Source organism: Penicillium waksmanii (assembly GCF_028829765.1).
Source record: "Penicillium waksmanii strain IBT 27052 chromosome Unknown utg000008l:1.0-5622682.0:1.0-5626561.0, whole genome shotgun sequence".
NCBI classification, from domain to species: Eukaryota; Fungi; Ascomycota; class Eurotiomycetes; order Eurotiales; family Aspergillaceae; genus Penicillium; species Penicillium waksmanii.
In genome coordinates, this window is record NW_026643254.1 from 4,288,463 (window position 1) to 4,316,089 (window position 27,627).

At 51.1% G+C, this 27,627-nt stretch overlaps 9 protein-coding genes across 9 annotated transcripts; 4 read left to right on the forward strand and 5 right to left on the reverse strand.

Moving 5' to 3' along the window:
• Positions 1-847: 847 nt before the first annotated feature.
• Positions 848-2,365, reverse strand: N7481_009968 (WD40 repeat domain-containing protein; the record flags this gene model as incomplete). The annotated part of the gene is made up of 3 exons (XM_057269187.1): positions 848-2,032; positions 2,099-2,264; positions 2,328-2,365. The coding sequence occupies 3 exons, from the start codon at positions 2,363-2,365 to the stop codon at positions 848-850; spliced, it is 1,389 nt and encodes a 462-aa protein (XP_057119864.1).
• A 691-nt stretch (positions 2,366-3,056) lies between these two features.
• N7481_009969 (putative spindle pole body component) lies at positions 3,057-5,957 on the forward strand (the record flags this gene model as incomplete). The annotated part of the gene is made up of 4 exons (XM_057269188.1): positions 3,057-3,116; positions 3,209-3,417; positions 3,484-5,854; positions 5,919-5,957. 4 exons carry the CDS (start codon positions 3,057-3,059, stop codon positions 5,955-5,957), a joined length of 2,679 nt encoding a protein of 892 aa, XP_057119865.1.
• Positions 5,958-6,595: 638 nt separating this feature from the next.
• On the reverse strand, positions 6,596-7,349 carry N7481_009970 (DJ-1/PfpI family protein; the record flags this gene model as incomplete). Its single annotated transcript, XM_057269189.1, has 2 exons — positions 6,596-7,260; positions 7,343-7,349. 2 exons carry the CDS (start codon positions 7,347-7,349, stop codon positions 6,596-6,598), a joined length of 672 nt encoding a protein of 223 aa, XP_057119866.1.
• A 1,227-nt stretch (positions 7,350-8,576) lies between these two features.
• N7481_009971 (60S ribosomal protein eL8) lies at positions 8,577-9,708 on the reverse strand (the record flags this gene model as incomplete). The annotated part of the gene is made up of 3 exons (XM_057269190.1): positions 8,577-9,287; positions 9,365-9,442; positions 9,703-9,708. The coding sequence occupies 3 exons, from the start codon at positions 9,706-9,708 to the stop codon at positions 8,577-8,579; spliced, it is 795 nt and encodes a 264-aa protein (XP_057119867.1).
• Positions 9,709-10,403: 695 nt separating this feature from the next.
• On the reverse strand, positions 10,404-11,038 carry N7481_009972 (putative AP-3 adaptor complex subunit sigma; the record flags this gene model as incomplete). The annotated part of the gene is made up of 2 exons (XM_057269191.1): positions 10,404-10,841; positions 10,970-11,038. 2 exons carry the CDS (start codon positions 11,036-11,038, stop codon positions 10,404-10,406), a joined length of 507 nt encoding a protein of 168 aa, XP_057119868.1.
• Positions 11,039-11,403: 365 nt separating this feature from the next.
• Positions 11,404-12,274, forward strand: N7481_009973 (translation initiation/elongation factor MRX8; the record flags this gene model as incomplete). Its single annotated transcript, XM_057269192.1, has 3 exons — positions 11,404-11,804; positions 11,879-11,950; positions 12,013-12,274. Coding segments are annotated over 3 exons (735 nt in total), but the record flags the coding sequence as incomplete, so codon positions are not given.
• Positions 12,275-13,167: 893 nt separating this feature from the next.
• On the reverse strand, positions 13,168-16,346 carry N7481_009974 (F-box/WD repeat-containing protein; the record flags this gene model as incomplete). Its single annotated transcript, XM_057269193.1, has 3 exons — positions 13,168-13,293; positions 13,347-15,965; positions 16,053-16,346. The coding sequence occupies 3 exons, from the start codon at positions 16,344-16,346 to the stop codon at positions 13,168-13,170; spliced, it is 3,039 nt and encodes a 1,012-aa protein (XP_057119870.1).
• Positions 16,347-17,956: 1,610 nt separating this feature from the next.
• Positions 17,957-19,205, forward strand: N7481_009975 (uncharacterized protein; the record flags this gene model as incomplete). The annotated part of the gene is made up of 4 exons (XM_057269194.1): positions 17,957-18,031; positions 18,188-18,210; positions 18,272-19,000; positions 19,052-19,205. 4 exons carry the CDS (start codon positions 17,957-17,959, stop codon positions 19,203-19,205), a joined length of 981 nt encoding a protein of 326 aa, XP_057119871.1.
• A 3,497-nt stretch (positions 19,206-22,702) lies between these two features.
• Positions 22,703-25,036, forward strand: N7481_009976 (uncharacterized protein; the record flags this gene model as incomplete). Its single annotated transcript, XM_057269195.1, has 1 exon — positions 22,703-25,036. One exon carries the CDS (start codon positions 22,703-22,705, stop codon positions 25,034-25,036), a length of 2,334 nt encoding a protein of 777 aa, XP_057119872.1.
• Between the last annotated feature and the right edge of the window lie 2,591 nt (positions 25,037-27,627).

Sequence of the window (27,627 nt, forward strand, 5' to 3'; positions counted from 1 at the left end):
TTTTTTTCGAGCGACGCGTGAGAATTATGTGCCTCGAGAATATCAGCGTCATTTCTTGAACTCAATTCTTGATACCGGATCATTGTCGATTCTGATATCCATGCCTATGTTGCTGTCGGGTCTTTGTACTATATATACTACCATCATACAAATTTCTGTTACAACCTGTCCTCCAAGTTTCCATTGTTTAAGTTACTTTCTTCGAGTGCCCAGGTGTTGATAGTATCTAGAAACTTCGAACGACATGATCCGCCAAGACAACCAAACAACTTGAACCTGAAGACACCTGAGCTCTCTATGACAGCCTGTGTATTCATCCAGTCCACCTGGGCATCTCCTCGAATCGCAGAGCCCGAAATTGTCTAGAAAAGGAAGTTCTGTTTATGCCAAACCTTTGGCAGCTACTACGCATGAGAGGTTTATGTGACGGCGTGTTCCAAGAGGCGCTGCAATTCACAGGTTCGCCTGTTTACATTGGCAAATGTAGACGCTAACCATCGTAAAGTCCATTATTGTATGTACGAGAGAGCCACAAAAGGGGCCAGATCCCAAAATCAAACTTGTGTGTACATCATGAAAAGAATCCAGGAAACTCTTCTCCTCGACCAAGCCGAGAACTCGATCCCTTAAATCACTTGCAAATGGAAAGTAGGTTACTGGTATCACGGAAGAGAAACCAACTCCTTGCCCAGAAATGACGAACGAAAATCCTTCTAGCCTTGACCTCTCCAATGAACCGGGGAGAGGTCCTGAGTACCGTTACTTCGTAGATGAATTGATATGGCAGCTTAGCTTGGCTTATCTGAGCCTACCAAATCTTTGGCTTTTTCTTTTTCTGTTTTCTGCCTCACGAGGCGAATACCTTGACCTTGAGGTCAACACTGCCAGTGGCGAGCACGCATCGAATGGACATCTTGGATGCAGCATTTGGATCTTCCTTGGTCCCATTCGCTGTATCTGTCCCATTTGCCCCATCATCTCCGCTGGCCCCGGTGTCTTTGATCAAGGGTGGAGCCCAACGCATTGAGGTAATGAAGCGATCATGAGCTTCGACTGTACGAACGCACTTGCATTCTTGGGTAAGATCCCAGCACCGTATTGTCTTATCGTCTGACACCGAGATCAGGTATTTGCCGCCGGGATGGAAGGTTAGACTCCGCACCCAATTGTCATGACCAACCAGGGTCTTGAGTAGGTTACCCCTGGCATCCCAGAGACGAATGATTTTGTCACGACCGCCTGTTGCGACAAACTCAGCAGATGATGATGCAGGCGGTGGCTTCTTGTAGCCTGCAAGAGGCGCGAGGTGTGGGTAAGTCGTAGACGGAGCGAGGGCAACACATTCAATGTAGTGCTCATGGCCCAAGAATGTTGCTTTGGTTTCTCCCGAAGAAACATCCCAAAGACGGCCAACTCGATCATCTCCGGCAGAAAAGAGGAACCGGCCATCCGGCGACGGTACAACATCACGCACCCATGCGGCATGCCCTGACAACGTTTTAACACAGTATCCAGTAGTGACGTCCCAAATCTTCAATGTCATATCACGAGAAGCCGACACCAACAAGTTACCAGACATTGGTGAGCCGGCGGCCCCTGATGGGATAAATCGGACGGCAGAAACGCTGTGGTCATGACCGGGCAAGGTGCGGATGTTTTTATAATCATCGGCGGGGTCCCACAACTTGATATTGAGATCGGAGGAACATGATGCAAGGAGAGTACCTCCTCGCGGACCACCATAATCTACATCAAGAACTGCCCTCGTGTGGCCTTTGATTGTACGCTCGAGTTCTCCCAGTTCCCAATCCCAGATCTTGATTGTGGTATCCTCCGACCCGGAGGCAAGGGAGGAGAAGACAGGGTGAAAAGCAACGCAGGTGACAGGTTGTCGGTGCGACTCGAGATCATGGCGAGCCGGAATCTTGGGCAGCCAGGACGCCGGGTCCTGGTTTCGTCGTGAGAGAGATGTGGGGGTGGCGGTGTCTATTTCAGTCTGTAGGGAGGCGCATCGCGATTCCAAGTCCATAATCTACTAGCCCCACGGCCAATCAGCCCCATGAACGCTTTCGTGCGCCGTGTTAGGAATGGAGCGAACCTTTTTTTGGAGTCGAACGATACTGGTCCATTTCTTCTCCAGTAGCCCCTCATATTTCTTGAGGGTGGTGTCGTCGACAGTGATGGAGTCGCCGAGCTCCTCTCGAAGCGCTGCGGAGCTCTGGGTGAGGTTTGCGGAGGCCAGATAGGCTATGATTGACTTGTGTCTGTAAAGAAAAGGGCGATTATTAAAATTTAACGGTCAAATGGGCCTTTTTCTGAAGACTTACAGCTCCTCCGCCTGTCGCGCCGTGAGTAGCTGGCTCATGGTGCCGGCGGCTTTGTGTGTGTCCCCTCAATGCACCTCCGCCTGCGCCGGAGGCCGTCAATCGCAGAAAGATGGAGAAACCGAAGGGGGTTTCGCGGGGTTTAATTGAAGTAGGCAGATATCGAGTGCAATCGGGGAATGGAATGAAATAGATCCCGATTCCAGTTCCGGGTCCAAATCCAGGGAGAGACAATGTCGGGATAGGCAGATCCACCGCGGGGTCACAAACAAAACAACCCTCGACACCGCCAAGACCGCTTGTTTACTTTCCTTTCCTTTCCCGCAACGACCATCCCCAAACATTACATTTTCATTTCCATCTCCATTTCCCCTCCAGTTCAAACCCCCGATTCTTGCATATTTTGAGGTCTTCCAAAGTACCGCTCACTTTTGAATTTCGCATGCTACCCCGTCATTCTCTTTTCCGACCACCGCCTGAGAGCGTCTCGAATCTCTCCCCGTCCGTTGCTTGGGCACCAAACTAGACGGTAACAGATCTCCCCCCCAAAGTCCCCACTGCGTGATCTCGAACTACTATCGCCTTCTTCTTCCTGCTTTAATCCTTATTCTCCTTGCTTTGGTCTCTACTTAAGCAGTGTGCGCATACTCTTTTTGGTCCATTTTACTAATACCCTTGGTCCTTAAGTGATTTGTCAACTCAATTCGTCCATAACCAATCTAGCCCGCCATCATGGCCGAGGCCGAGCAAGACTTCTCTTCCCTACCGCTGCCTGACCGGTTCGCTCACAAGGTGCGCTTTGATCCATATTCCTTTGGAGACACGATGGACAATAGGACGTGACGATACGGGGACAACGCTAAATCTAAAATTTCGACCAACAGAACTGGAAAGTACGAAAGGAGGGATACGAGGACGCCAAAGCACAATTCGAAAAGACCCCCGACGAATCAGACCCAGTATTCACGCCGTTTCTGCAAGATCCCAGTCTATGGAAAGGGGCGGTCGCCGACTCCAACGTGGCCGCGCAGATCGAGGGACTCGGAGCATACTGTGCTTTCTTGAAGTTCGGAGGCACGGCGGCATGTACAAGGTGTGTTTAATGTCCCGCAAGTCATCTATGTCAAGTGAAGAAAGGAATTGCTAATGTTGGATTCAGAACTCGGAACTTCACGGTCGGCCCGATTGCGGAGAAGGGCCTCCCCTGCGCCAGACCGGCGGGTAAGACCAGCGCGCAAGAAGCTCTCCTATTATGCGTCGAAATCGACAAAGCGGATCCCGTTCTCGAAGACCTTCTACCCACACTATCTCACAAAGTGCCAAAAGTTATCGCCGGTGCCCTGGCGGCCTTGACTGTGATCTACCATAACTTCGGGTGCAAGATTGTGGATCCGAAGCCCACTCTCAAAGCGCTGCCCAAGGCTTTCAGTCATGCAGACAAGAATGTCCGAGCAGAGGCACAAAATGTGACGGTTGAATTATATCGATGGCTCCGTGAGGCTATCAAGCCACTTTTCTGGGCCGACTTAAAGCCTGTCCAGCAGCAGGATTTGGAGAAGCTCTTTGAGAAAGTGAAGGAAGAGCCAACACCCAAACAAGAGCGATTCACTCGCGCCCAACAAGATGCGATGGCTGCGGCCAGTGCAGCTCCCGGTGGAGCTGACGGTGTCGACGAGGAGGGAGGCGAGGAGTTTGTCGAGGAGGAAGCAGAAGAAGTCAATGCTTTCGACCTTGCAGAGCCTGTCGACGTCATGCCTAAAGTTCCCAAGGATCTTCACGACCAACTCGGTTCATCGAAATGGAAAGATCGAAAGGAAGCCCTGGATGCTCTTTATAACGCCATCAACGTGCCCCGTATCAAGGACGGCCCTTATGACGATATTGTACGGGCTCTGGCTAAGTGCATGAAGGACGCCAATATCGCAGTCGCCACAGTGGCAGGTAACTGTGTCGACCTCCTGGCCAAGGGTCTGCGCGAGGGATTTGCGAAGTACCGATCCACCATTATGGTTCCCATGCTGGAGCGCCTGAAGGAGAAGAAGGTGACAGTGGCGGAAGCTCTTGGTCAGGCCTTGGACTCCGTTTTCTCATCAACTGGTCTCTCAGAGTGCCTGGAAGACATCATGGAATATCTCAAGCACAAAAACCCGCAGGTCAAACAAGAAACCCTCAAGTTCCTGATCCGCTGCCTTCGAACAACCAGAACTGTTCCAGCCAAGCCAGAGCAAAAGTCAATTGCCGACGCGGGTACCAAGCTACTCACCGAGTCGACAGAGGCCATTCGGTCAGGAGGTGCTGAAGTCTTGGGAACGCTAATGAAGATTCTCGGTGAACGAGCAATGAACCCATACCTGGACGGACTTGACGAGATACGCAAAACCAAAGTCAAGGAGTACTTCGAGATTGCTGAAGTGAAGGCCAAGGAACGCCCCAAGCCCATCGTTGCTCCTCCCAGGCCTGCAGCCCCTGCGGGGAAGAAGGCTTTGCCCGGAAAGAAGCCTGCAGCAGGCCTGAAGAAGCCCGGTCCCGCGGCTGCTGCACCCGCGGCCAAGGCGATTCCCTCAAAGCTCGGCGGTCTTTCTAAGCCTGGCCTGGCTGCACCTGGATCCAAGCTCCGAAGTAAGCTAGGTGGACCTGGTGGTGTGGCTTCTCCACAAAGGAGAGTCGCTGAGCCCCCTGCGGAAGAGGCAGCACCAGCCCCAGCTCAGCCCAAGTTTGGTCTTGGTCGTGGCCTTGCAGGCCGCCCGATTGCGAAGCCCGCGGCACCTGTCGAGACTGCCCCGGCTCCACCTCCCGCACCAGCTGGAATGACCGCAGCTGAGAAAGTGGAGATGGAGGAACTTCGATCAGAGCGGGAAAAGCTCGCCCATACAATCGAGGACATGAAATCGGAGCGATCAAGCCTCAACTCTCAGATCACTGAGCTTCAGAATCAGAACGCACAGTTGATTGAGGATCACACAAGAGATGTACTGAGCATTAAGGCGAAGGAGACCCAATTAGTTCGGGCTCGCAGTGACGCCGAGGCTGCTGAGCAAAACGTCCAGAAGCAGCAGAGGGAGATTGAACGACTGAAGCGGGAGCTAGCACGCGCCCTTCGTGCGTCTGCATTGAGCCCACCCCACGGTGGATCGGACGCCGACAGCATGGGTATGTCAGAGGCCAATTCTCTCTACCAAGAACCTGCCAGCAATGGACATATAGCCGCAGCTCGATCTGGGCTTCACCTGGGATCTCGCTTCGAAAGCGCACGACCTCAAAGTTATGCATCCAGCAACCCAAGCGAAGAGAAGGAAAACACTGGTCTTGAATCTCCAGGATTCGGCACCCGAGATAGTGGACTGGGCCGACGCAAGCTCAGCCCGACATATGGTTACTCGGGTATCGGCAGTCCAACACGATCATCTACGCGGAACTCCACCAATCAAACCGACGAGGAGGGACAACCGCGGACTGCTCAGCCTGCTGAGAACTGGAAGCGAGCTGCTGAAGTTACCAGCCAGCTCAAAGCCAGAATTGAACAAATGAAGGTGAGTTTCAATCAGTATCCCACGCCTAGGGTTTTAGAAGAGACATGGCTGACAATCAACACAGGCTAAACAAGGACTTTCACGACCCTCCGCTCAACGCTAATGACCGAATGACCGCGCTCATACTTACGCCTCCTTACTCTCTTCCTCCTTCCGCCATACACTTTCTATTTTCCTCCTTTTCTCTCTCTTTTCTTTTTGTGTCTTAAGACTGGGATTTACTTCATGATGCTATCACGATTTTTGACTCGTGGTGGACATCTCTGCTCTTCTGGGAGTGCTGGGAGCGCTGGACTGGGAAATTTTGGCTTGTACTTTTTTTTTTCTTCTTCTCTTTCTTTTTCCTCCTTTGCTGGTTGTCATGGATTGATTGCTTTGAGCTTGATCTATGTTCCTGTAATTTCATCATACCACCTCTTATTGGCCTTTTCAGCTCTTGTTTTTTTTTTGGCTTTTTTCTCTGCCTGGATGGCTGGCTGGCTCTTTTCCCGGGGAGGACTTTTCGTTAATACAATGTCTGCCTGGGGTTTACTTGTGACATACTGTTCTTGGGGCTCAGCATCACCGTGCCCTTGGTTGAATGATAATGTATATCTACTTCGCTTTGCACCGTGGCATTTATCGAACTCTCGAGAATAGATAGTGGCTGAGTAGGAGTAGAGATCATCTCTTTTATGTACATCACATGAAGTAAGGGGATGGGGGGAACAAGGTACCTAGTCCTTGGTCGAAAGGGAAGCATCATGCCAAACCATACAACTCAGCAAAAGGATCAAAATCCGGATCCTCATGACGAGTATATTCATTGCCATCCGCTATCGCCTTGGCCTTCTCTTTCCCAAAGAATTCCTCAATCCAAGCCAAGGTAACGTCAATACCGGCACTCACACCCGAGGAAGTCCAGATATTCCCATCAGTAACCCATCTCGCACGCGCAACCCACTTCACCTCCGGGCCTAGCACAATAATATCCTTCCAAGCCTTCTTATTCGTCGTCGCACGTCTTCCATCCAGGACACCCGCTCGAGCCGCCAGTCCCGCACCGGTACATACTGTAATCAGATATTTGAGACTAGGGTAGGAGTCTCGGATAAATGCGATCGTCTCTAGGACGACGGGTGACGAGCCTCGAGAGCCCTGGCCTCCGGGGACGAGGAGGACGTCTAAGGCTGGTGCATTGGCGAAGGTGTGGGTTGGAACGATGCTTTGGCCGATTCCGGCTGGGTATGCGGGTGTCTTTGTGCTGACAGGATCTAGGGTCGAGGCCAGTACGGACAGAGTGATTGATTCACTGCGTGAGAGGTAGTTTAGACAATTTAGGGGCCCGAAGGCGTCTAAGGCTTCGAAGCCTGGGTATAGAGCGACTCCGATGCGGAGGGCCTCGGGGTTGGAGCTGATGTTGGTTTCTAAAGATGCATTAGTGTTGGATCTTGGATTTCAATCTTACTCATGGATAGTGTGAGTCTGCCAGTGTTCCATATCTCATACCTGTCATGATTGAACCGAGTTGAGGTTCAAGTTGAAAAGGGGTTTGAGGGATGGTGTTCTTTTATAGGATGGCTCGGTTGAGGAGCAGATTCGAGCAGATTACTGTACTTTCGCTGCAGGCCAATGCGATGTAGTTGCGGGGCAATACAACGACGAGTAGGCAAGCCTGTAGTATTAGAAAATCTGCGGAAACAGCGGCTGACGGAAGTCTCGAATGGGCCAGACACTGTTAATCTACTAATTTAATTTGTCATCCGTACTAATATCGTTTGTCTTCCCCTGGAGTCATGAGTCACGTAGCATTGTATCTTCTCGTCGGACTATTGACTACGTTGCGGCCTCAGGCATTCAGGCCGTCCTTCCGGGTCTATAGAATTTAGTAGCTTCGCTCTCTTCTTCTCTCTTCATACCGCCACTTTGAACCCTTTGGTCCCTTTCATCCATTCATCACCTCTTATTAAAATATCTAGCGTAGTGAGGCTTTTGCTGGAAACATCCAGCTCAACGTTTCTTTGTTCGTGCCATTCGCAAGCTTAATGTTGACAGCTGCAGTTTGCGCTGCGACAGCAAGGACATCATGTTGAGGTTTGTTGTTTTGTATACCAGCATGAAAGCAGGTAAAACGCCCCTGTAAAATATGGCGCTTCACATATTCCAAGGAAAAAGCGGAAAGCAATTAAGCCTGGAAACCCTTTTGACGGCAGATGTTGCGACGGAAAGACATGACCAAATACTAGTATAGACAACCACTGTTACTATTTAGTGTTGGTGGGTCCAAAGCACCAGAGATTTCCCCACTCACAATTATCCAACTTCGAGAATTGATCTCCGATTTTCGGGGTGTTTATTTGCTAGACAAAAGAAAAAAAATCTACGATTGAATACAAGCAGAGTAGAGTACATGAATTGCCATTCTCATCGACAGTTACTACACAATATATTTTGAAGTGTGAGAAATGAATTCATGGGTATCTGCAGGAAAAGTGGTACATAAGGGCCGTTTGTGGAGTTCGTAAGAGAAAAATTATTTTCTTTTTTGTTAGAATGGGATCCCAAGGGCCACCGGGCTTCTTTTCCCACCCATCTAAAGCTAAAAAAGAATTTGGCCATCAATAAGTCATCCGGAGCCTTAACACCCTTGAAATTCGCCCATTAGAACTTTTGTTCCAGGAATACGCTTTGATAGACGCGATCCCGTCAATCAACAATCCAAGTTTTTCACGAATGGAAAAACTTAGACCTTGATGGCGGACTCGATAGCCTTGCGCTTCTTGTCCTGGCGGGCGTTGGCCTTGGCGCCCATGATACCACCACCCCAGTGGCGGCGGGACTCCTCGTACTTGTCGGTGTAGCCCTCCTTGATGGCGGACAGGAGCTTGGAGAACTCGGCCTTGTCCTCAGCGCGGGTCTCGGTGAGAGCGAGAACAGCGGAGGTCTTCTTGTGGACGACCGTACCGAGACGGGCCTTGCCCTTGACAATGGCGTAGGGGACACCCATCTTGCGGCAGAGAGCGGGCAGGAAAACAACCAGCTCAATGGGGTCAACATCGTGGGCGATGAGGACGAGGGAAGCCTTCTTGTTCTCGACCAGGCCGACAACGTGGTTGAGACCGTACTTGACGTGGTAGGGCTTCTTGGAGACATCCTCCTTCTTCTTGCCCTCGGAGACGGCGGTAGCCTCCTGGACGAGACGCTCCTTCTTCTCAGCCTTGGTCTCAGGGCGGTACTTGGAGAGGAGCTTGAAGGTCTGGGCAGCGGTGTTGCGGTCCAGGGTGTTCTGGAACTGGGCCAGCGAAGGGGGGACCTTCAGGCGCATGTTCAGAATCTTCTTCTGGCGCTGCAGACGGACATATTCGGGCCACTTGACGAAGCGGGACAGGTTGCGCTTGGGCTGGATGTCCTGGCCGATGCCGAAGTTACGGGAACGCTTCTCGATGAGAGGGTTCTGAGGGGCGGCGAACCGGTTAGCAAAATCATCTTCGTTTTCTCGGATTGCCTCCAGTGGGAAAGAAAGGAACGAACCTTAACGGCCTTCTTGGACGAGCCAGCCTTGCCCTGGGGGTAGGGCATGGCGGCGGTCTTCTTTCCGGACTTGGGAGGCTATCATTGAGAAAAGAAGATCAGCGAATATCCACGACGGGCTGCATCTTCTTTGAACTCTAAGGAGAGCGACGAGTCAAGCCGTGTTACGGGCTCAACTCGTGCTTCCAGCCAAAATCATCGTCAATGCCACACATCTCTTTCGAGGCTGTGGGCAATAGACGGAATTGCTTCGATCTTTCGATCGGAAGTCAAGGCGAATTGTTCTACGGCATCGCTGCAGCTGGCGAGCCTTTTCGAAAAGGCAATCAAATGCTTACCACCATTGTTGTCGACTGGGATTGCTGGTTGACGGTTGACGGGATGAAGAAGAGAATAAAATGCTGGCGGTTAGCCTTAATGAGTTTCTCGTGGGTCGCGCTAGCGTGATCATGTGACTAGGGTTAGGGCAAGCGCGTTAGGGCAGATCCATTCTGGCACGTGAGCACACGTGACCCTCGCTGTGGGTTGCGCCGACCAATAATCCGGCCCGGCCGAACGATCTGTCCTACCGTAGTCAAGGCATAGAATTCAAAGTAGAATATCTCAATAATAACAACTTCCTTCTATATCAACGTTTGTGTGGTAGTAATTCTAAGTCAATATCACATGGTACACCTTTTCCGGAGTGCTTTAATTGTTTCTTTCAAGTTACTATGATACCTGAAATTTGAACTTCGATTGCAGTGCACATTTGCCATATACTGTACTACAACTGGTCTACAAAAACTAGATATATTGGCAACAAATAGTACTAGTTTCGGCAGCAAATTCGAAATTAAATAGAGTATTAACCTTGGAAGGAAGATATCATTGGATACTGCGCAAACATGGTAACCCAACTGAAAGGTACTAGTATACATTCGCCCATGAAGACCAGCGACATGAGCAACTTGAAAGTATAGTACGTACTGGAAATCTACGTAAAATCAACGCTAAGGAACCCCATGCAATCCATCATCCATCCATCTTAAATACAGCATCACCGCCAAGCACCCAGTCCCGGCAGCGCTCCACGCCCAAGACTCGTACTCGCAGCCTGAACAGCCCTCCTCTTGCCCGTAGTACCCTCCTGGCTACGCACACCAGCAATGATCTTCTCGGTATTAGTCTCGACAACGACGCCGCCGACAATCATCTCGCTCAATACCGCGTGCATGGTCTCATAGCCGAAGATCAGGTCTAACTCGCAGACATTCTCGAACATGCGGTCCAGTGATTCGACGAAGACTTGGATTAGATCGATTAGGGCGAGCGGGGACTCTGTTGAGGTGGAGATCATGATGAATGAGAGCGTGGCATAGGTGCGGTAGGTGATTTGGGTGGGGGCGTCGGAGGGCCCGGCCGAGGAGGAGTTGGATGAACCTTGTTGGGAGAGGAGTGGGGGGGGAGGGGGAGGAAGTTGCAGGCGCTTGCGGGTCTTTGTGCGACGAGGTGGTATATTTGGGCGATTAGTGATTGCTGGGTTTGTGTGTCCTGAGGGTGGAGTGTTGGTTAGCTGTTGGTCGTTTAGGTCGTTTAGGTCGTCATCGGAGCTGCGCAACTCACCAACTGGGTGTAGAACTTGGTCAGGCGTGGCTGGCCATTGTTGTTGAAGACGAGTACTGCATTAATCATCTTGTAGATGTGCCTTGGTAAACAGGCAGCACAGCAGAGGAGAATGAAGCGAAGGTGGTTGAGGTTGAAGTTGAAGTTTAAGCTGGAAGCGCGGCGGGCTACATTGGGAAGACCCATGGGACCGCGGGCCAGCGCTATCGATAAGCAGCGGCTGGCCCGTGCCCCGATTTTCCGGAGAATCCAAACTGCCTCGCATTTACACCTGGCCGCGTCGCTCAGTCACATCCGATCCTCAAAGATGAGGAAATCCATATTCAAGGCCTCCAGGGCTGTAAATCGGCTCTATTCAACAATAAGACACGCTGAACCCGCTCAAACACCACTGAAACCTCCCCCCCAACCCAAACAAACGCAACCTTGAAGACCTCACGCCGTCAGACCTTTGCTACTACTGGGACACCAAAGCACCCAATGCCGACCAACTAGCTTTCGCAGACAAAATATTCATCCCATCACGCCACTCGCCTATAAAACTATGGTCCGCCAGCAAGTTTCGCACAACGCCACTCTCTTCGATCGAGCCGGAAGTCGCATTCCTGGGCCGGTCGAATGTCGGGAAGAGCTCTTTATTGAATGCGATAATGGGCCAAGAAATTTGCTGGACGTCGTCGAAACCAGGTCGGACGAGGGAAATGAATGCGTTTGGAATTGGAGGAACGAAAGGTGGCGAGTCGAAAGTTGTCTTGCTCGATATGCCGGGATACGGCAAAGCCAGTCGAGCTGAATGGGGCATGGAAATCATGAAATACCTCCAGGGCCGAAAACAGTTCGTTCTGCCCCTTTACCCATGAACACCTAGAACCTGGCTCCCGATGAATATCGTACTAATAAACCCTCAAGACTCCGTCGCGCCTTCATCCTCATCGATAGCGAACACGGCATCAAACAAAAGGATGCCGATATCCTCGGCCTGTTCCGCCGCTACGCCATCCCCACCAAATCATTCTCTCGAAAATAGATAAAGTCATCACGAGAACGAAGAAACAGGCCAAGACCGGCGTTTCGGATGTCGGTATCCAGCGACTCCAGGGCATGTTAAAGGACATGAAACCCGTTATTCAGCCTGACCCATATACCTCAGGAGGCCCGGGTGCATTGGGTGAGATTTTGACTTGTAGTGCGGACGTTTCTGTTGGTCCTGGTCAGGCACTAGGCGTTAACGCTATACGCTGGTCTATTTTATCTGCAGCTGGTATTGATGGCAGTTTGGAAGGTGGACGTCTGGCTCAATTGTGAGGTGTTGAGGTGTGGGTTTGGAAACCTGGATAAATAGACCTGTATACATACATATTACCATTTTAATGAACATAATGCGCTGGCCCGCAAGAAGTCATCTTCTGTCTCATTAATCCTATCTGAGATACCACTATGTTTAAATGAGTGTTTAGCGATCGATCGCAATTGCTTTCGAGAACAAGGGCCCCGGCGATTCTAGTCTCTAGACAACCCTAGGAATCTTTGAAGTTCGGCCTGATACCTCTGAGATCCGAAGGGCTCTGGAAACTCGACGAGACAAATAACTACTGCAAAGCCAAGCGTACTTGTTCAAAATTCGACCCAAACAGCCAAGTTTACGATCACCGGGTGGAAATTTTTATAGAATGCAATGTATCTATTACCACTTAAGAAAAACAGGACAAAGAAGATGCGAATATCAACGCAGGCCCGCCTCAAAACACCAGAAGTCAGGGTTGCCGAAGACAACTTCAGATATAAAGAATGGGAGTGAGATAATTGCAATACAATGACAAAGAAAATGAAGCACGGTGATGATATGCATAAGGAGGGTTTTTGAAATAACCGAGTAATGAAAATAAGAAACCCCCAAGAATCAGAAAACGTCTAACGCCTATCCTCCATCGTAATGCTGGATGATCGAAAAATGCCGACCGCGCTATGCAAAGGGTTTGAGAAGGGGAGACAAATAAGTGCCATAAGGATGGGTATCGTGAATGAGTAAGGGTGTCAAGAAGTCCAGGAGCCGGGGAATGTGGAAATATGGGAATATGGGAATATGGGAATATGATGATAGGGAAATATGAGAGGGAATAGATGATTGGGAGGGGGATGGGGGAGGAAGAGAAACAAAGTAACGCGACATCCCAGTCGTGGGATGACACCGATTTGAATCAGTCCGATTCGGAGTCGGAGTCGATGCTGGTGGGGGCAATTTCTCGTCCGCGGCGGTTCACCGCTACCCGCTTGCCGAGTTTGTTCTCGGGCACGCCATCTCGAGAAGCACCGAAGTCAAGAACCTAAGAGTATGTTAGAACAAAATGAGGCTATATCGGATGAGTGGGTAACTTACCTCGATGTAGGTCAGGCTATCACGTTGAACAGCAGCAACACATCGTCGGTCGTTGAATTTGACTTGCCAAACACCGCTTAGATCGGTCAGAAGATCTCGAACGCAAGCACCATTGCCGACATCCCACATCTTCAAAGTGCGATCTGATCCAGAAATGACCTTTTGTCCGTCATGTTGGAAACATGTGATCGCCCCAGTGTGTGCGCTTAGCATGCTCTTGCAGTGGCCGTGTTCGGGGTCCCAAATCCGGAGTGTGGAGTCGGCGGCGGCCGAGACGAGGTAGTCATTTTGTAAAGCAAGAAGACCGACGAGAGAGGTGTGGCCTTCAAGATTGTAGAGCAAAGAGCCATCATCCAGGGACCACACCTTTACCATGTGGTCCATCGCACCACTGATGCAGCGGTTTCGCTTTGGATCTAGCACCACGCTGTACACCTTCATTGAGTGGCCTTGCAAGGTATACAAGACTTGCCCAGTGGAAATCTTCCACACTCTGACGGTGCAATCGTAACTTCCGCTGACCAAAGTATCACCATGAGCTGCGATTGCTCGAACGGAGTGGGTGTGACCAGAGAGCACGCGAAGGAAGTAAGGGCAATCCGTGTCGTCCAGTACCGGCCCACTCGGGTAATAGGACGGATCGCCTTGTTTGGGAAGCTTCCACACTCGCAAGTTCGAATCACGAGATCCAGTAATGATCAATGGAGTCTTGGGCATGATTTCAGGCTCGCCGTTCGCATCTTTACCTATCTCGGTGGGAAGGACAATTTGAAGGCAACGCACGGTCGAGGTGTGGCCATGGAAAACCTGAGTGCATCGAGCGTGCTCGATGTCCCAAACTCGCACAGAACGATCTGTGGACCCGGAGACTAAGGTATTGCCATGATACTCGAGTGCCCAAACACCACCTTCATGGCCCTCGAGTGTGGCCTTCAGAGCTCCGGTCTTGGTATCGTACACATTAATGTTCGTATCATCGCTGCCCGTAAGAATCTTGTCCGTATCAAACTGCAAGCAAGTAACAACGTGACGATCGTGGGCGCGGAAGGCAATGTGTTGAGGCTTGACCGCTGGTTTCATCCAACCTCTGCGGATAGCATGATGCCGACGGTAGAGGGCTTTGTAGAGATACAAGCCTCGGAGCGCCGGAAGACCAACTTCGGGGTACGGGATGGCAGCCGCGGCAGCATTTGCTGCAGCATAAGGAGCCTCGGAGGAAGCGATCTCTCTCTTCCAGTCAGGCTCGGAATGATCCGTTCCACTGGAAGAAATTTTTCGCTTTGACAACTTCCGACTCGACGCGCGGGTATTGGCTTTCCGCTTGGGTCGTCTGTTTAGTGCCAAAGATGACAGAGGCGCTCTGTCAACAACAGTCGACGAAGAAGCGACCGGGGACATCTCCTGCTCCCCCTTGGAGGAGGTCAGGAGACTGAGGTCTCTTTCGAAATCATCTGGACTGCTGCACTGCCATCCCCATCCTTCGCGAATAGCTCGCTCTAGCTCGCCTTCCGAAAGAACGAACCCATCTTGGTCCAAAAGTTCTTTCCAAGTCTTTTCATCGGAATTGATGATATGGCGCCATCTCTTGGAGACCTGGGCGGCACGACACATTGTCTGTACATCAAAGTACTTGACAATATTCAGGCTGAGCTCCAGGGGAAGGAGAGCGAGGAAGTCGCACTTGAGGGTTGGATTCACCACATCGGCCACGAAGTGGAGCGTGGGCTTAGGGCAACGTCGAAGAAACTGATACATCATATATGTTTTCAGCTCTTCGGGCACGGTGTCAAAGAATTCCAACACCTTGGGCATATCCATAAGAGATGACGGAGACCGAGACGAGAACATCGAAGGGTCGTTAGAATAAGGATCGATTCCAGAAAGACGCATCGCTTTCGTCTGGCGGGGAAGATTGTGGTCTAGGCTCGAATCCGTATCTTCGGAATCGAAAGAAGATTCTCCATGCAGAGCGTTCATGGCGGTCACCGGTGACAGACTTGGACTGGGCAAGCACATATCTTGAGCCATCGCACTATCAATAGCCGATAGCTGTGATGGGGGTTCCGATCTCCGCTGAGAGATGTCCCCAGAAGAGCCACCGAAAGAGGGTTGCTCAAAGGGAGACGGCTCTGATACATTATTCCCACTGGTATCGGTCTGAGTTGACGGTACTGACGTTAGACTAGGGCGTTGCAAAGTACTTGAGGGCCCAGCATCGGCGGAGAGGGGAGACTTCAGCAGTGTTTCTTTCCTAGGGATGGTCACGCTGTGCATTCTTTGTCTCGGGGCCGGGCCTTCCTCGAGACTACTGGGGTTGTGTTCAGCATCCGGGGTGGCCAGACCAGCCGGTGAAAGATGAGTCGCGGCACTATGACGAGTGCGCCGTGCAACAGGCTCGGAAAGATTTCGAGGTGCGCGGGTACGAGGCAAAATCGCCGGGCGGGGATCTGGAATAGAGACGGGAGAGACGGGTCGATTTTGGGGGTTGGGCTGACGAAGCCGAGTCACGGATCGTGGAGGAGCGAGGCGTCGCGGTACGCCATTATCCTCGGAGCTGAAGGAGTTGATTGAGCGGATCAGGCCGTTGGAAGATTGTAGGGCCTCATTCTTTTCTCTCAACTAGAATGATGTGAGCACAAAGCGGGGAGTGAGGGATAGGAGGGAAAGGGAAAAGAGGTGTCTCTATAGAGAGGAGAGAAGACGTACTTCGGTTGCAGTCGCGTTGGTATCTTCTGGCTCGTTGAATACAATGGACTGATCGCCGATCTTGAACCTGAGGTTTCTCAAAGCGGCCGGGGTGGGTGAGGCGGCGAGGGGATATTGCCGGGTATCCAGATCCTTGGTGGCGCGTGGCGGTCGGAAAATGAGAGGAGGGAATGCAGTGGTGGTTGTGGTGGTGGTGGTCACGACGGTGGTGCGGGTGGTTGGGGCGAAAGAGAACTGGCCGAGGGCGCTGTTTGATGGGCCCTGGGCGATATCATCTTTCTCGTGTTCGTCCATATCGCGAAGCCGAGGGGGAATCAAACGAGACTCAGGACGGCGGGCGGCATGGGGAGAGGTGACAGTTGAGGTAGATGAAGCAGTTGAGTCCAAAGACAGGTTGAGATCGGAGTCGAAGGGGCGGAGAGGACGGGGGGGCGTCCGAGGACGAAGACATCACTGAGCTTCTTTTCAAGTGGGGGAGTGGATTAGGAACCTTGGAAATGGCCACCACAAGAATGGGAATGCTCGTATGGTGTTAGCACAGCGGCCCGTCAGCACGGTACAAGTTCGCCTGCGAAACCATTTACACAAAGAAGATGGAAACAACCGAACGGATCAGAACATGGCGAGGGGGGAAGTTGAGAAAGATGGGAGAAATCAGAATCCAAGATCCAAGACCAAAGACCAACGCAAGGAAGAAAGGGAAGGAGAAGAAACAAAAAGAGAAACAGAGTGGCGGCTGACAAGGGTGATTGGTGGAGGTGCCCGTCCAGGGTATTACTGACTGGAGGGCGAAAGCGGAGACAACAATATCCGTGAGTCCTGTAGGTACGGAGCACAGTATGCTTGTAGGGTACCCTAGTACTACTACCATCGAGATTGATGGTATACTATATTGACTATATTCCTATTGTATTGTATTGCATTGCATTGCATTGCAATACTCAATCTCGGTATCTCCATCTCAGCTTAGCCCGTGGTAGCCCGAGGCACTTGCACCCTTCACCATGTAGCCTACATCCACTGACTGGTTACTCATAGACTGACTGCCCGGTTTTCAAGGTTCGGTGCACGTAAATATGTCAGTGGCACACTACATACAACACTACAGATGTACAGGTGCAGCCACCACTTCAGCAGAAACCGGTTTGCCGCAAATGTGGAGAGAAGATCAATTCAAGTTCTGGGCCCAACTCGCCACCCGTCACGTGGTGTCAACATTGCCATCTACACTAGAGTAGTATCGTATACTACGATAGCAGTAGATATCAATATACTAGTGTACTGATAGTAGATAATCAAGTTTAAACTCAAGTTCTGATATCCATGGATGAGTACCTCCAGCTACTCCTAGTCTGTGCAGGTATTCCAGGCACTCCACTAGTATATATCGTGCCCGGGTGTACTCCGTACAGTACTCGACCTTGGGCATGCCAGGGACAATGACTCGTTATTGCATCCTGCATAAGTGCATCCAGGGATGCCAGGTAGTAACCAGCATGACTCGATGTTTATCCAAATCTCCGCGTCAAGGGATGGCTCCCTGCTCCGCTGTACCTTGTACGTCACCTGCAGGTACCCCCAGCCCGCAGCGCCTCGTGCTGGTCCCCCACTGTTCTGCAGCAGCCCTGAAGGGCTGCTCAGTGCCAGTGGATCCAATAGATGAGGACCAACAGTCCAGGGCTCACTGTGAGTAACATAGTACCTACTAGGTACTACTACTAGATGATAACTGGAACTGCCTCAGTATTCCAACGGTTAGTTAATTGCTGACGGGCACCTGGCCACACCAACTGGTGTCCCTACCCCATACCTTCCTCTTCCTTTTCCCTTACGTAGTATCTCTCCCACTCCACCCCGACCGATCACTCGCAGCCCTGGAGGAAAGGATTATTCTGTTCAATTCAATGAATGCGCCTTGGAAACTTGAAGTTCCATCCAAACCCCGGACGGAGGAGATGCTCAACGCTCTCCAGCAGAAAGTACGCGTCAACCCAGGAAGAACAAACCGAAGACCAGTTATACCTATATTGACATGGCATAGGTTCAAAGCCTGGAATTGATGAAAATTATTCTGCACGTCACGGTCCATACCCCGTCCCCGATCCAGCAACGGACACAGCTAACACGCAGACTAGCTTGCGGGCATCTTCTTCAAGCGGTCGGTCTTTTCTTGCTAACCCCCGAGTCAAGTTAAAATGCCAATGAGCGCTGCTATACAGTGGTCTCCTGCCGCTAGTCACGTTTGGTGAACGAAGTCTTTCCATCCCTAGAGCCCCCAACCGGGAAGGCTCCCAGGTTCACACCTATGACGAGTTCATCAGTGGTGAAAATAGCCAGGCCGATGGCCCTACCCTCCAGGTCAAGGTCATGGAGAGAGGAATCGATTCTCAAACGGACCGTGTACTCGATCTTCTTGTAGGGTCTTCGCCTCACCGTGGAAGTGGATATACTGACAACCCAACTACTGGACAGGAAGGAAGCATCTTCGAGGTTCTCGTTCGACGTCGTCTTCAGGCCGTGAAATTCACCGTCGTCAAGAAAACAGAACTGCCGATCGAAATCTTTGAGGCTTATACCATGTCGTTCGTGTACCACAGCGAGTACAGCAAGCACAATAGCGAATACCAGGACGTGGTTAAGACAAAACCCGGCTCCAATGCCGGGCAAGAAGAGATAAGAAACGCCCTCACAACCGTTCGCTCTGCCGTGGATATAGTAAAAGGGATCCAGCAAATGGATCGCTTACTGATTCCCCTCACATCAACCTTCACCAAGCTACCCAGCGCTCGAGCCCTGGGGATTTTCTTGTTGTATACCGACGATTGTCCCGAAGGATATCAAGCGCCCGATTTCGTCGACGCGGGCGATTTGGTATTCAAATTCGCGAACGAGGAGGATCAGGCAGTACGCAAACTGAGCTGTGGTGGAATCAGTACGGGTCATCATTCGTATGTCCATTTGCCCCCGCCTCTCTGCTCATACTGATAGATGTTACATAGTGCGCACCTCAAAGTGACCTATCTCAACCCTGTTTCGACTTCGTGTCGCACCAGCGAAGCTCACCTGTCCCCGAGATCGGTACGCGTGACGCGTGAGGAGGCTGAAGCGATTCCTATTCCCTCGTTCCAGGTGCACGTCGAACGGGCTGAATGATGCTATACCTCATACGAAACCGCTTCGTCATCAGCTCGGCGAGAAGAGATGCAGAGATGCATAACTCCTGTCTCGATGATCCACAGGATTTTAACTGTTTCCAAAGACGAAGACGTGCGTTCACTAGTCATTAGTGAAGATTGGACAGAAGGGATTAATCGAGGCCTCAATGCCAAAAAGGCAGACAAGAGCGAATGGTCAAGTGTGATAAGACGGCCTCGGGGATAGAATGAGATGCTCGAATTTCATAGCAATACGGAGCGCTCAGTCGCCCCAGAGGAGTTGGGTAGAAACACCGTTTTCTAGTCAACCGCCTCCAGTTGGCTTGTTCCTAGTTTCACATTCCTTTGTCCTCAGCATCAAACGACGAATGAAGAGCCCATTCGAACCCCATTTCTGCTCCAGTGTCCACGAGTACGTAGCCGTAGGTATTCTTCAGGATTTACCCAGACGCTGAGAAGGGAACTTGAATGATGGCGAGTTTTACAGTTACGCTTTATTGTCTCCACTCTCTCTGTACCTGCAGTTCCCGGAAGACGGAGTACATCAAGCACGTTTCTCCAAAATTAGTTTTCAATAATTCTTTTGCTCGCCGGACGAGCCGATACGCTTATACGTTCGGAATTTGCTCACATGGTACCCGCACACTTGGGATTGGGATGATGTGCAGAGTTCGTTTGATCTTCGAGAAGATGCCTAGATAAAGCAGTTGATGATTTGCACAAGTGGAACCCGATATCCCCAAAAATCGGGACAGACGAAGCAGTCAAAGCCTATGCACATGCCTAATTCAAATGTTTGAAGGCCCTTGAGGATTTTTTCTAAAAACTTTTGAAGATTTTCGCATGATCTACGCCCAATCCGCTGTAAATTTTGGAGTCTGGAGTCATGATAAAGTAAACTATATGGTGAGAACCATGGGTGCGGCCTCAGTCTATTGTTGCGCTACGAGCTCCGACCTGCTGGGTGGACTATTGACTATTGGGGGGACACCATTTAGCGCTAGCCTCGCCCACCATTGACATAGCGGACAATAATGCTGGGGCTTCACCTGTCAAACCATTTGTTTGGGTTCAATAGTACTGGATGGTCGGAAGTGTTTGTCGGGTTTCAACGTCTAGTCCCAAGAATGTGGTTTCCTCTGGGGATAGTTGGAATATTCGGGAGTCGTCTTTTTTTTTGGAGGGGGGTCCTTCTAGCGGGTTTCTCAATTCAACTGAGTTCACCCCTTTTTTCTGCTCCCTCGTGCTCTGTGTAGGATTTAAAATAGTGTCGGCAGACACCAGACACCAGACGGAAGAGGAATGGTTTGGCAGGATGCAGGGGGTAATGGTCTAATCTAGACACAGCCAATGACGCGACGTTGGACAAGGAACCCTTAATCTCGAGTACAAATCAACTTGCCCCGGAGTGTCACCGCACTGATTCCGTCACCGGTGGGTCGTTGCAGACACGGCACAGTCATGGACGGAGGAGAACGGAGGAGTCCGGGCAAGATGATCCTCGATCGCCTTGGTTTGCTCGGGCCATTGTCGCACACGAACTAGGGCCGATGGGGGAAACAGTCCCTGGTTCATGGTGGTAGTGGTCTGTGACACGTCCCCCTTTCCCTCGCCATGGTCCGGGGGGGATTGGGGATCAAGATTAGAATTGTGATTGTGAGACTGCCTTCTCCATTCATTGTGTACATCCAGCCCCCGAGACAACCCCGTAAGCTAAGGCACGTCAACCTGTCAAGGTCGGGAACCAATCTCATGGGTAGTCCCATGGGTGGGTGGTGTTTCAGCCATCCAATCCAGTCTGTGGACTGCGCCCCTCGAGTCGGATTTGAGTTCTGTATAAGTCCGCCATGGAAACTGGGGTGGGCTGCATGTGCGTGGCATGGGACGCAACACGTTCGGGGCGATCATTGCCTGATTTTCCGATGCTGGAAGTGCATCTGTGGACGGGACGCGGGCATACTTACAGTATTTGTCACGGCGCCACCCTTGAAGGCTTGGAGTGGGCAGGGTAGGGCGGTTTACGCACGATCCGATCTGAGCTCGCGCCCCGGGGCGCTGGGTCGATAAACGATCGAGGTTGTCGATCGATTTCAAGTGTGTACATACTCCGTAGCGACAGAATGGATGGGGCAATATATACACCATCGCGGTAGAGGCTCCATAGCTCCATAAGCGTGGGATTTTGGTTCGATGGCTGGAACCCACTGAGGCGCTTCGACAGGCCAGTTCTAAATAGAGACAGGCGGCGGAAAAGGGGTGTGGAAGCTTGGGTGGAGTTGGGCGTCACCATTGCAAGCCAGATCTGAGCGGCGTCGAATAGTGGCGTGCGGAGGAATATGGACCATGGTCGATGAGTCCAAAGAGTCGGCAAGCTCTATGAATAGCATACTCCATACTGTTAAGGAGTAGATGAGCATGAGGTGGTAGGATGTATGTGCATACATTGCACGAGTACCTCGTGCAGATTCACGTGGTCACTCACGTTCTACTTCGGTAGCTGCCAGGGGCGGCCCGCGGCTCTTCATCATTTCTTCTAACTTCCTTCTGAATCCTCCAGGAATTGCCATTGAAACTCGGCAAAACTTCATACATCCCGCCCAATATGCATTTCCATGGAAATCCGTACGCCAGCAACCCAATCGCGGAGTTGCGCTTTTGACTGGACCCCGGGGACCCAGTCCAAGTGGGTGCCTGTCGATACATACTCTTCTCGTCCATGCGAAAAGCCCGCTATCCTCAGTAGCTGAGCCGTCGATCCAAGCCGCGCGCGATTCAATGCTAATCCTTGGAGGGCTCGGAGCGTGAAGGCTAGGAACCACACTACCCTACCGCAACCAAGGATGCGTTCCAATGGAAGGCCCCGTCTTCCATGTTATGCTCCACCCGATGAAATGAAACACACCCGTGCGAGCATGTCCGCTTGTGCTCCTAGCCTATGACAGGCCATCAGGATTTTAATCCCCCCCCTTTGGCCCATGCAGGCTCCAAAGAAGATACTTGTGGGCCGCCCCTATTAAGCGTACCGATGTGTGAACTTCAAATGGGGTGCCAGTCGATCGTGCCTCCATTCCGATCCTCTGCGCCCGCGCCCGCTCCTCGTACAAAAAAGAACCGCCCCCGGTTCTGCGTCGCCGTTTGACTATCCTTTCCTTTCCACCCCGTGTCACCCCTCTCTCCCTAGCCCCTCGTCGGGCGTGCAAAACTATCAATTCTCTCCGTGTTTTCTTATTATTTCACTCATTTCCCACGGTACGTTTCAGTGGAGGCCCACGCGGGTAGTCCTCTCTTCGGGCTTTGCGTAATTGCTGACCCTCTTGTTTGTGGAGTAGATCCTTGTCAAGCCGTCAAGCGGTGGAAAACCAACTTAAGAAAAACGCCGGATCCACGAGGCCTTCTCCGTCGAATTCACTCCTTAAAAAAGACGGGATTGCGAGATTGTATATGCGCGCAGTTCTATGACGACCTATTGATTTTTCTTCACTCCGCACTCTTCCTATGGCGCACCGGGATTCCACCCCAGTGCATGTTCCACTTCGAACCTCGAGCCGGAATCTTTTACGACCTGGAGCGATGGAGGACCACAAGAACTCGGGCTTCGTGGAGCGCAAGACCTCCAAGGCTCAACGCATCCTAGGAACGGACTTGCCTTTGCCAAATGGTCAAAACGGATGGGACAGCCTGCAGCCGACACAACAGAAGAAGCCCAAGTCCCGACGACAAAGCTTGCGGACGCCCGACAGTACCTCGAGGTCCCGCAAACAACACACAAGCTTTGCTGCTTTCCCAAAATCCGAGGACACCATCCAAGTCCCTCCTCAAAACCTTCGTGTGCGAGCCTCCTCGCCTCTGTTGGGCCAAGAATACCGATCCCAAGATCCCGTACCGCCGATGCCCAAGCCGTCGAAGAAGATCCACCCATCCAGTTCCTCGTCCACACTCTTCTCCTACTTCAGTTCCAAGGAAAAGGATCCCTCGAAGTCCAAATTGTCACCCACAACCCCAAAGGGCCTTCAGCCTAGAGTTCGCAATGAGTGGCAGGCAGATCCCCAGGTTACTTTCCAACAGCCTCCACCTCCGAAAGAGTCAAAGCGAAAGCTCCGGCCCCCACGCATTGACCTGTCCGTTCTTTTCCCTAAGCCCCGCAAACCCACCACCAACCCCCATCTCCTATCGCCTCAACGTATGACTAGCTCCCCGTCTCCTGTTTCCACCGTTGTCTCGGATTGGCCTTCTAACAAGGCCGACCAAGCCGGAAGCAATTCAACCGCGAGACGATTTGGAGACGCATTGCCTGCTCGTTCCTCAGTGTTTCAAAATGAGGCTCCCAAGCCAACCGTCGACCGTTCTGACCGCTCCGATCTCTTATCAATTCCCGAATCCAAGAATTACGAATGGTATGAACCCCCACTGGAGCGCACGGTAGGGACCAGTGAGATCGACCTCGCTCTGGATCGATATGCCGGACGACGATCGCTCTTTAGCCGCTCCAGTGTTTACACGGCAAGTCGAGAGCAGCTGCAGGCGGATCAGCGCAATACGGATCAGCGGAATACGGATCAGCGGAATACTGATTCGGGCACAAATGCGAGACGTACTCGCAGTCCATCAGGCAACCGCCGCAAGGATTCTTACCTGGCTCCTGCGTCTCAGCCAGAACCCAATCGTCCTCGAAAGGTCAGCTCGGCCGCAGAGAGCAACTCGCGAAGTGTCAAGAGCTCTATGACCAAAAAGAGCAGCAAGAGTACTTTGAAAAACAAGGACCTCCAGAATTCCAGTGTACTCTGTCTTTCGTCATCTTCAGAGGATGAGACAGAGGAGGACATAGACACACCGACAGACTCACGTCCAAACCAAGGAAAAAGCAATCGGGATAGCGTTGCTACGTATGACGAGTTTGACGCTGAAATCTACACTGCCTCGACTGCCCAGACTGCCACTGCCCATATGTACAAAAAGTCCTCTAGCAGCCGTGGATCGCATCCGAAAACACAGAGGCAAGAGAACCAGCAACAAGTCCAGCAGGCCCAGCAACCCAAGCAGAGAAGGTCTAGCCGCAGAGATACAACTGCGTCAGCTAATAGCAAGTCGACAACAAAAACCACCCAATCCCGGCGGTCCAGCGGTGCCCCTGCTCTTCCTCAGCAGGACATCTTGGACCAGTTCCCGCAACAGCGACTACGCCCACCCCATGAGCTGAAGGAGATGAACCGGAGAAGTCGAGTCATTGCGGTGACTCGGCAGGAACAGGATCTTTTGGAAGCAATGCGGTTGCGAAAGGGCAAGGTTACCCCAAGTCTCTTCCATCACAACGGGGCCCCGTCAGTCCCGGAGATTGATCGCAGCTCGATAATCTCTGGGCCATCGCGTGATTCCTTCGTCGGATCGGACACTTCGTTCCTGCGTCTCAGTGCGGCATTCCCCCCTTTCCAAGCCCGAACAGATCAAGGTGCTACTCAAATGGATGGACCGCCCTCGCAGAGTTCGAGTTCTGATACTGAACAGAAAATCGGTAATTCGGTTGCCTCGTCCCGTTTTAGTACGGCGTATTCCGAAAGCCTTCCTTCTCCCGCTACCAGCGGCGCTTCTCCCTTGACTCCGACTCTCCCAATCCACCGCTTCTCGCCTCTCCCATCCCCGAAGCCGCCACCACGCGGTCCCCCGCCAGCTATCCCCGAGGACCAAAAGCGTCATAGCCGTCGCCGCACCGACAGCAGTGAAGCTATCATGCTTGACAACGGCGACCCGCAAAACAAGCATGATCTCCCCCTCTGGTCTTTCGACTTTGACTGGAACACCCATGACCGAAGCAACGTTGCTGCTGTGCATTAAACCGAAACAGCACTCGACCTTGCACGACCACACTCACTATTAATAACTTTCTCGATTTTTCGACTACCTTCACTCGATGTATAAACACTGGCACTCATTTGGATGGCACTCATTTGGATTGCACATCCTGACTATCCTTTACCTCTTGCATTTTCCTATCTCGCATTACTCAGCCTCTCAGCGTTTCTTTTCATCTTTCTACCCCGATCCCTCTTTGTAAATAGATCCCCTTCTCCTGACTCTTTGTCTTACGAAAACCGCGTGCCTGTCATGTCTAATACTTGTCACGTCGAACCGGCCATGGCAAGGATGCATGGCGGCAAAAACAGAATCCATATTTGATATGCTCTATCTGATTCAATTATTGATTTATTTGTAAAATTGACCGACCAAAACCTTGGAACCCATAACTGACCTGCTAGGCCCTCGCCTGGAGGAAAACATTAAGCATTTGGTGCCCGCACGAAAGTGTACTTACCCGCCTGCTGTAATATCCAAAGGAGAGCCTTTTCGTTCAAATGAGTTGCTTCTAAGTTACCATTCATTATTGGGATGAAAAATTAGATCTGAACTTCTTCCTCGTGATAAAGTTTCAAACACCCAACCTGAAGTACAAACTAGACCATCATAATCAAGCTGATGATGCATTGCCCCAGTTGTCAAACAAACCATTGGCACTGCCTTTAATCAACTCTGGCACGAGCTCCAGATGCAGAAGCTTCTCCATCCAGCCCAAGTAAGTTTCGAGCGAGTATTGAGTCTGAAGACCAAGTGCCTCGTGTTTCGCAAAATCTTCTGCTGGCTCCCTCAGTATCCATTGTCGGGCCTTTGCTATCTGAAGCTCCCACAACCCCTTTGAATCAGCGTGACGGGTTGTGATATAAACGACGGCAAGGATGTTGAGATCAACAGAGGCCAAGTGTAAGTCTGGCTTCCCACGCGCTTGTTTTCTCTCCAATTAATAAGAAGCATGATGGTGTTGTTGTTGTTGTTGAATTGCGCTATAAGAGAATCCTTTATGGCCGAATCAAGGTGTCGGAATTCTCCATCTGCTCCTTGCGAGTAGAGAATTTGTGGAAGAGAAAGAGTAAGACTCTTTTTCGGGGAATCTTCCCGCGGCGTAGCCACTGTTGCGCATGAATCCGATTCTGAGATAATTGGGAACCACCCGGGGTACTCTTCAGGTTGAGTCGTCTGTTTTTGATAAGCTGAAGTTTGGTCTGAAAGTGGTAAATAGCTATTCTGCGACAGTTCCGACACTTCCTTGGCATGCATGTTTGGCTGTTCTATAGTCCGATGATTGACAGGATTGGTGTATGAAGATTCTAAAGGAAAATGGCTTCAGAACTCCCCCGGTCAATGTGTCTTCAATTGTTCGATGCCATTCAACAAAAGCAGTGCGCAGAGAACGAAAACATGAATATCTGTCGCAATATACTTATGTGTATAAACAGTCTGCTTTATTTCAGACGGAGAAGTTAACCTTAAAATTCAATAGTATGGCCCATGAGCCTCATCGTTCGCTTGAATGGACCATTGCAATTATGGAAAATCTGGCTATCGTCGACTAGGACATCTAGACTTACCTCACTGATTATAGGAGATGTAGCACAATCACGTATGTATCTCTTACTGAGTCGCACGGACTCATATGCTAATAGCACAAGATCTTGTTTTCTTCGAGAACGCAATAGCGATGAGCCATATCTTTCCATTAAAGCGTCTTGCTGGATTGCAGAAACCAGCAAGAATTTCACACATATACACAGGCAGCAAAACGACCCGACTCTTACTTGTGTTGACCAAGATAGTACGCGCTACCTACCCATTACTATTTGCCTTCTGGTATGCTGACTATCATGACACAGTCCAACAATTGCTCACGTTGATGTTAGAATCTGTAGTTAGAGGTGGGATGTGTCCATTTAATCTGTTTATCTCCAACTCACTAACACGAACCAGGAGACCATATGATCAATTTTTCGACTCTTGGGAAACGAGATGGGGAATCAGCGGCATCGGACGCAGATTAGTGATAGAAGTTTGGTGCTATCTAGGGCTGCATGATCGAATATAAAGCAGTGCTATGATTTTGAGCCATCCTCGGAGATCCACTGTGAAAATGTCAGTGATAATTGGTTAATGCAAATACATATTGGAAAGGAGGAGTAACCCATTAGTCAGTTTCAATTCCGCAGATTCTGGGCATATTGGCCCCAGTACGGCGGACCTCGCGACTGCACGATTTGCGCCATGCAGATGCAAGTTCCACAGCCCACGTAGACCCCCCTACGAACAGCCCTAGCATCGTGGTCGACATGCATTTGGCCCCAACGCCATCAGAAGGTGGCTTGTCCCGGGTGCGGTGCCGAATGGATCAAGACGCAAATTGACCAGCGGGGTGGGGTGGCCTTATATCATCTCGCATTCCATACTCCGTATGTATGTACTCTACTCCGTAGAGCAGAAGGAAAGGCCAAGACGAAGTGGATCGTCGTGGCATGGGGTTTGACGTCAGAGGAGAAGCCCAGACTCAACCGACTCAAATCGGCCCCAGGTTTCAGGAAGAGTCAAGACAGAGGTGCATTGCT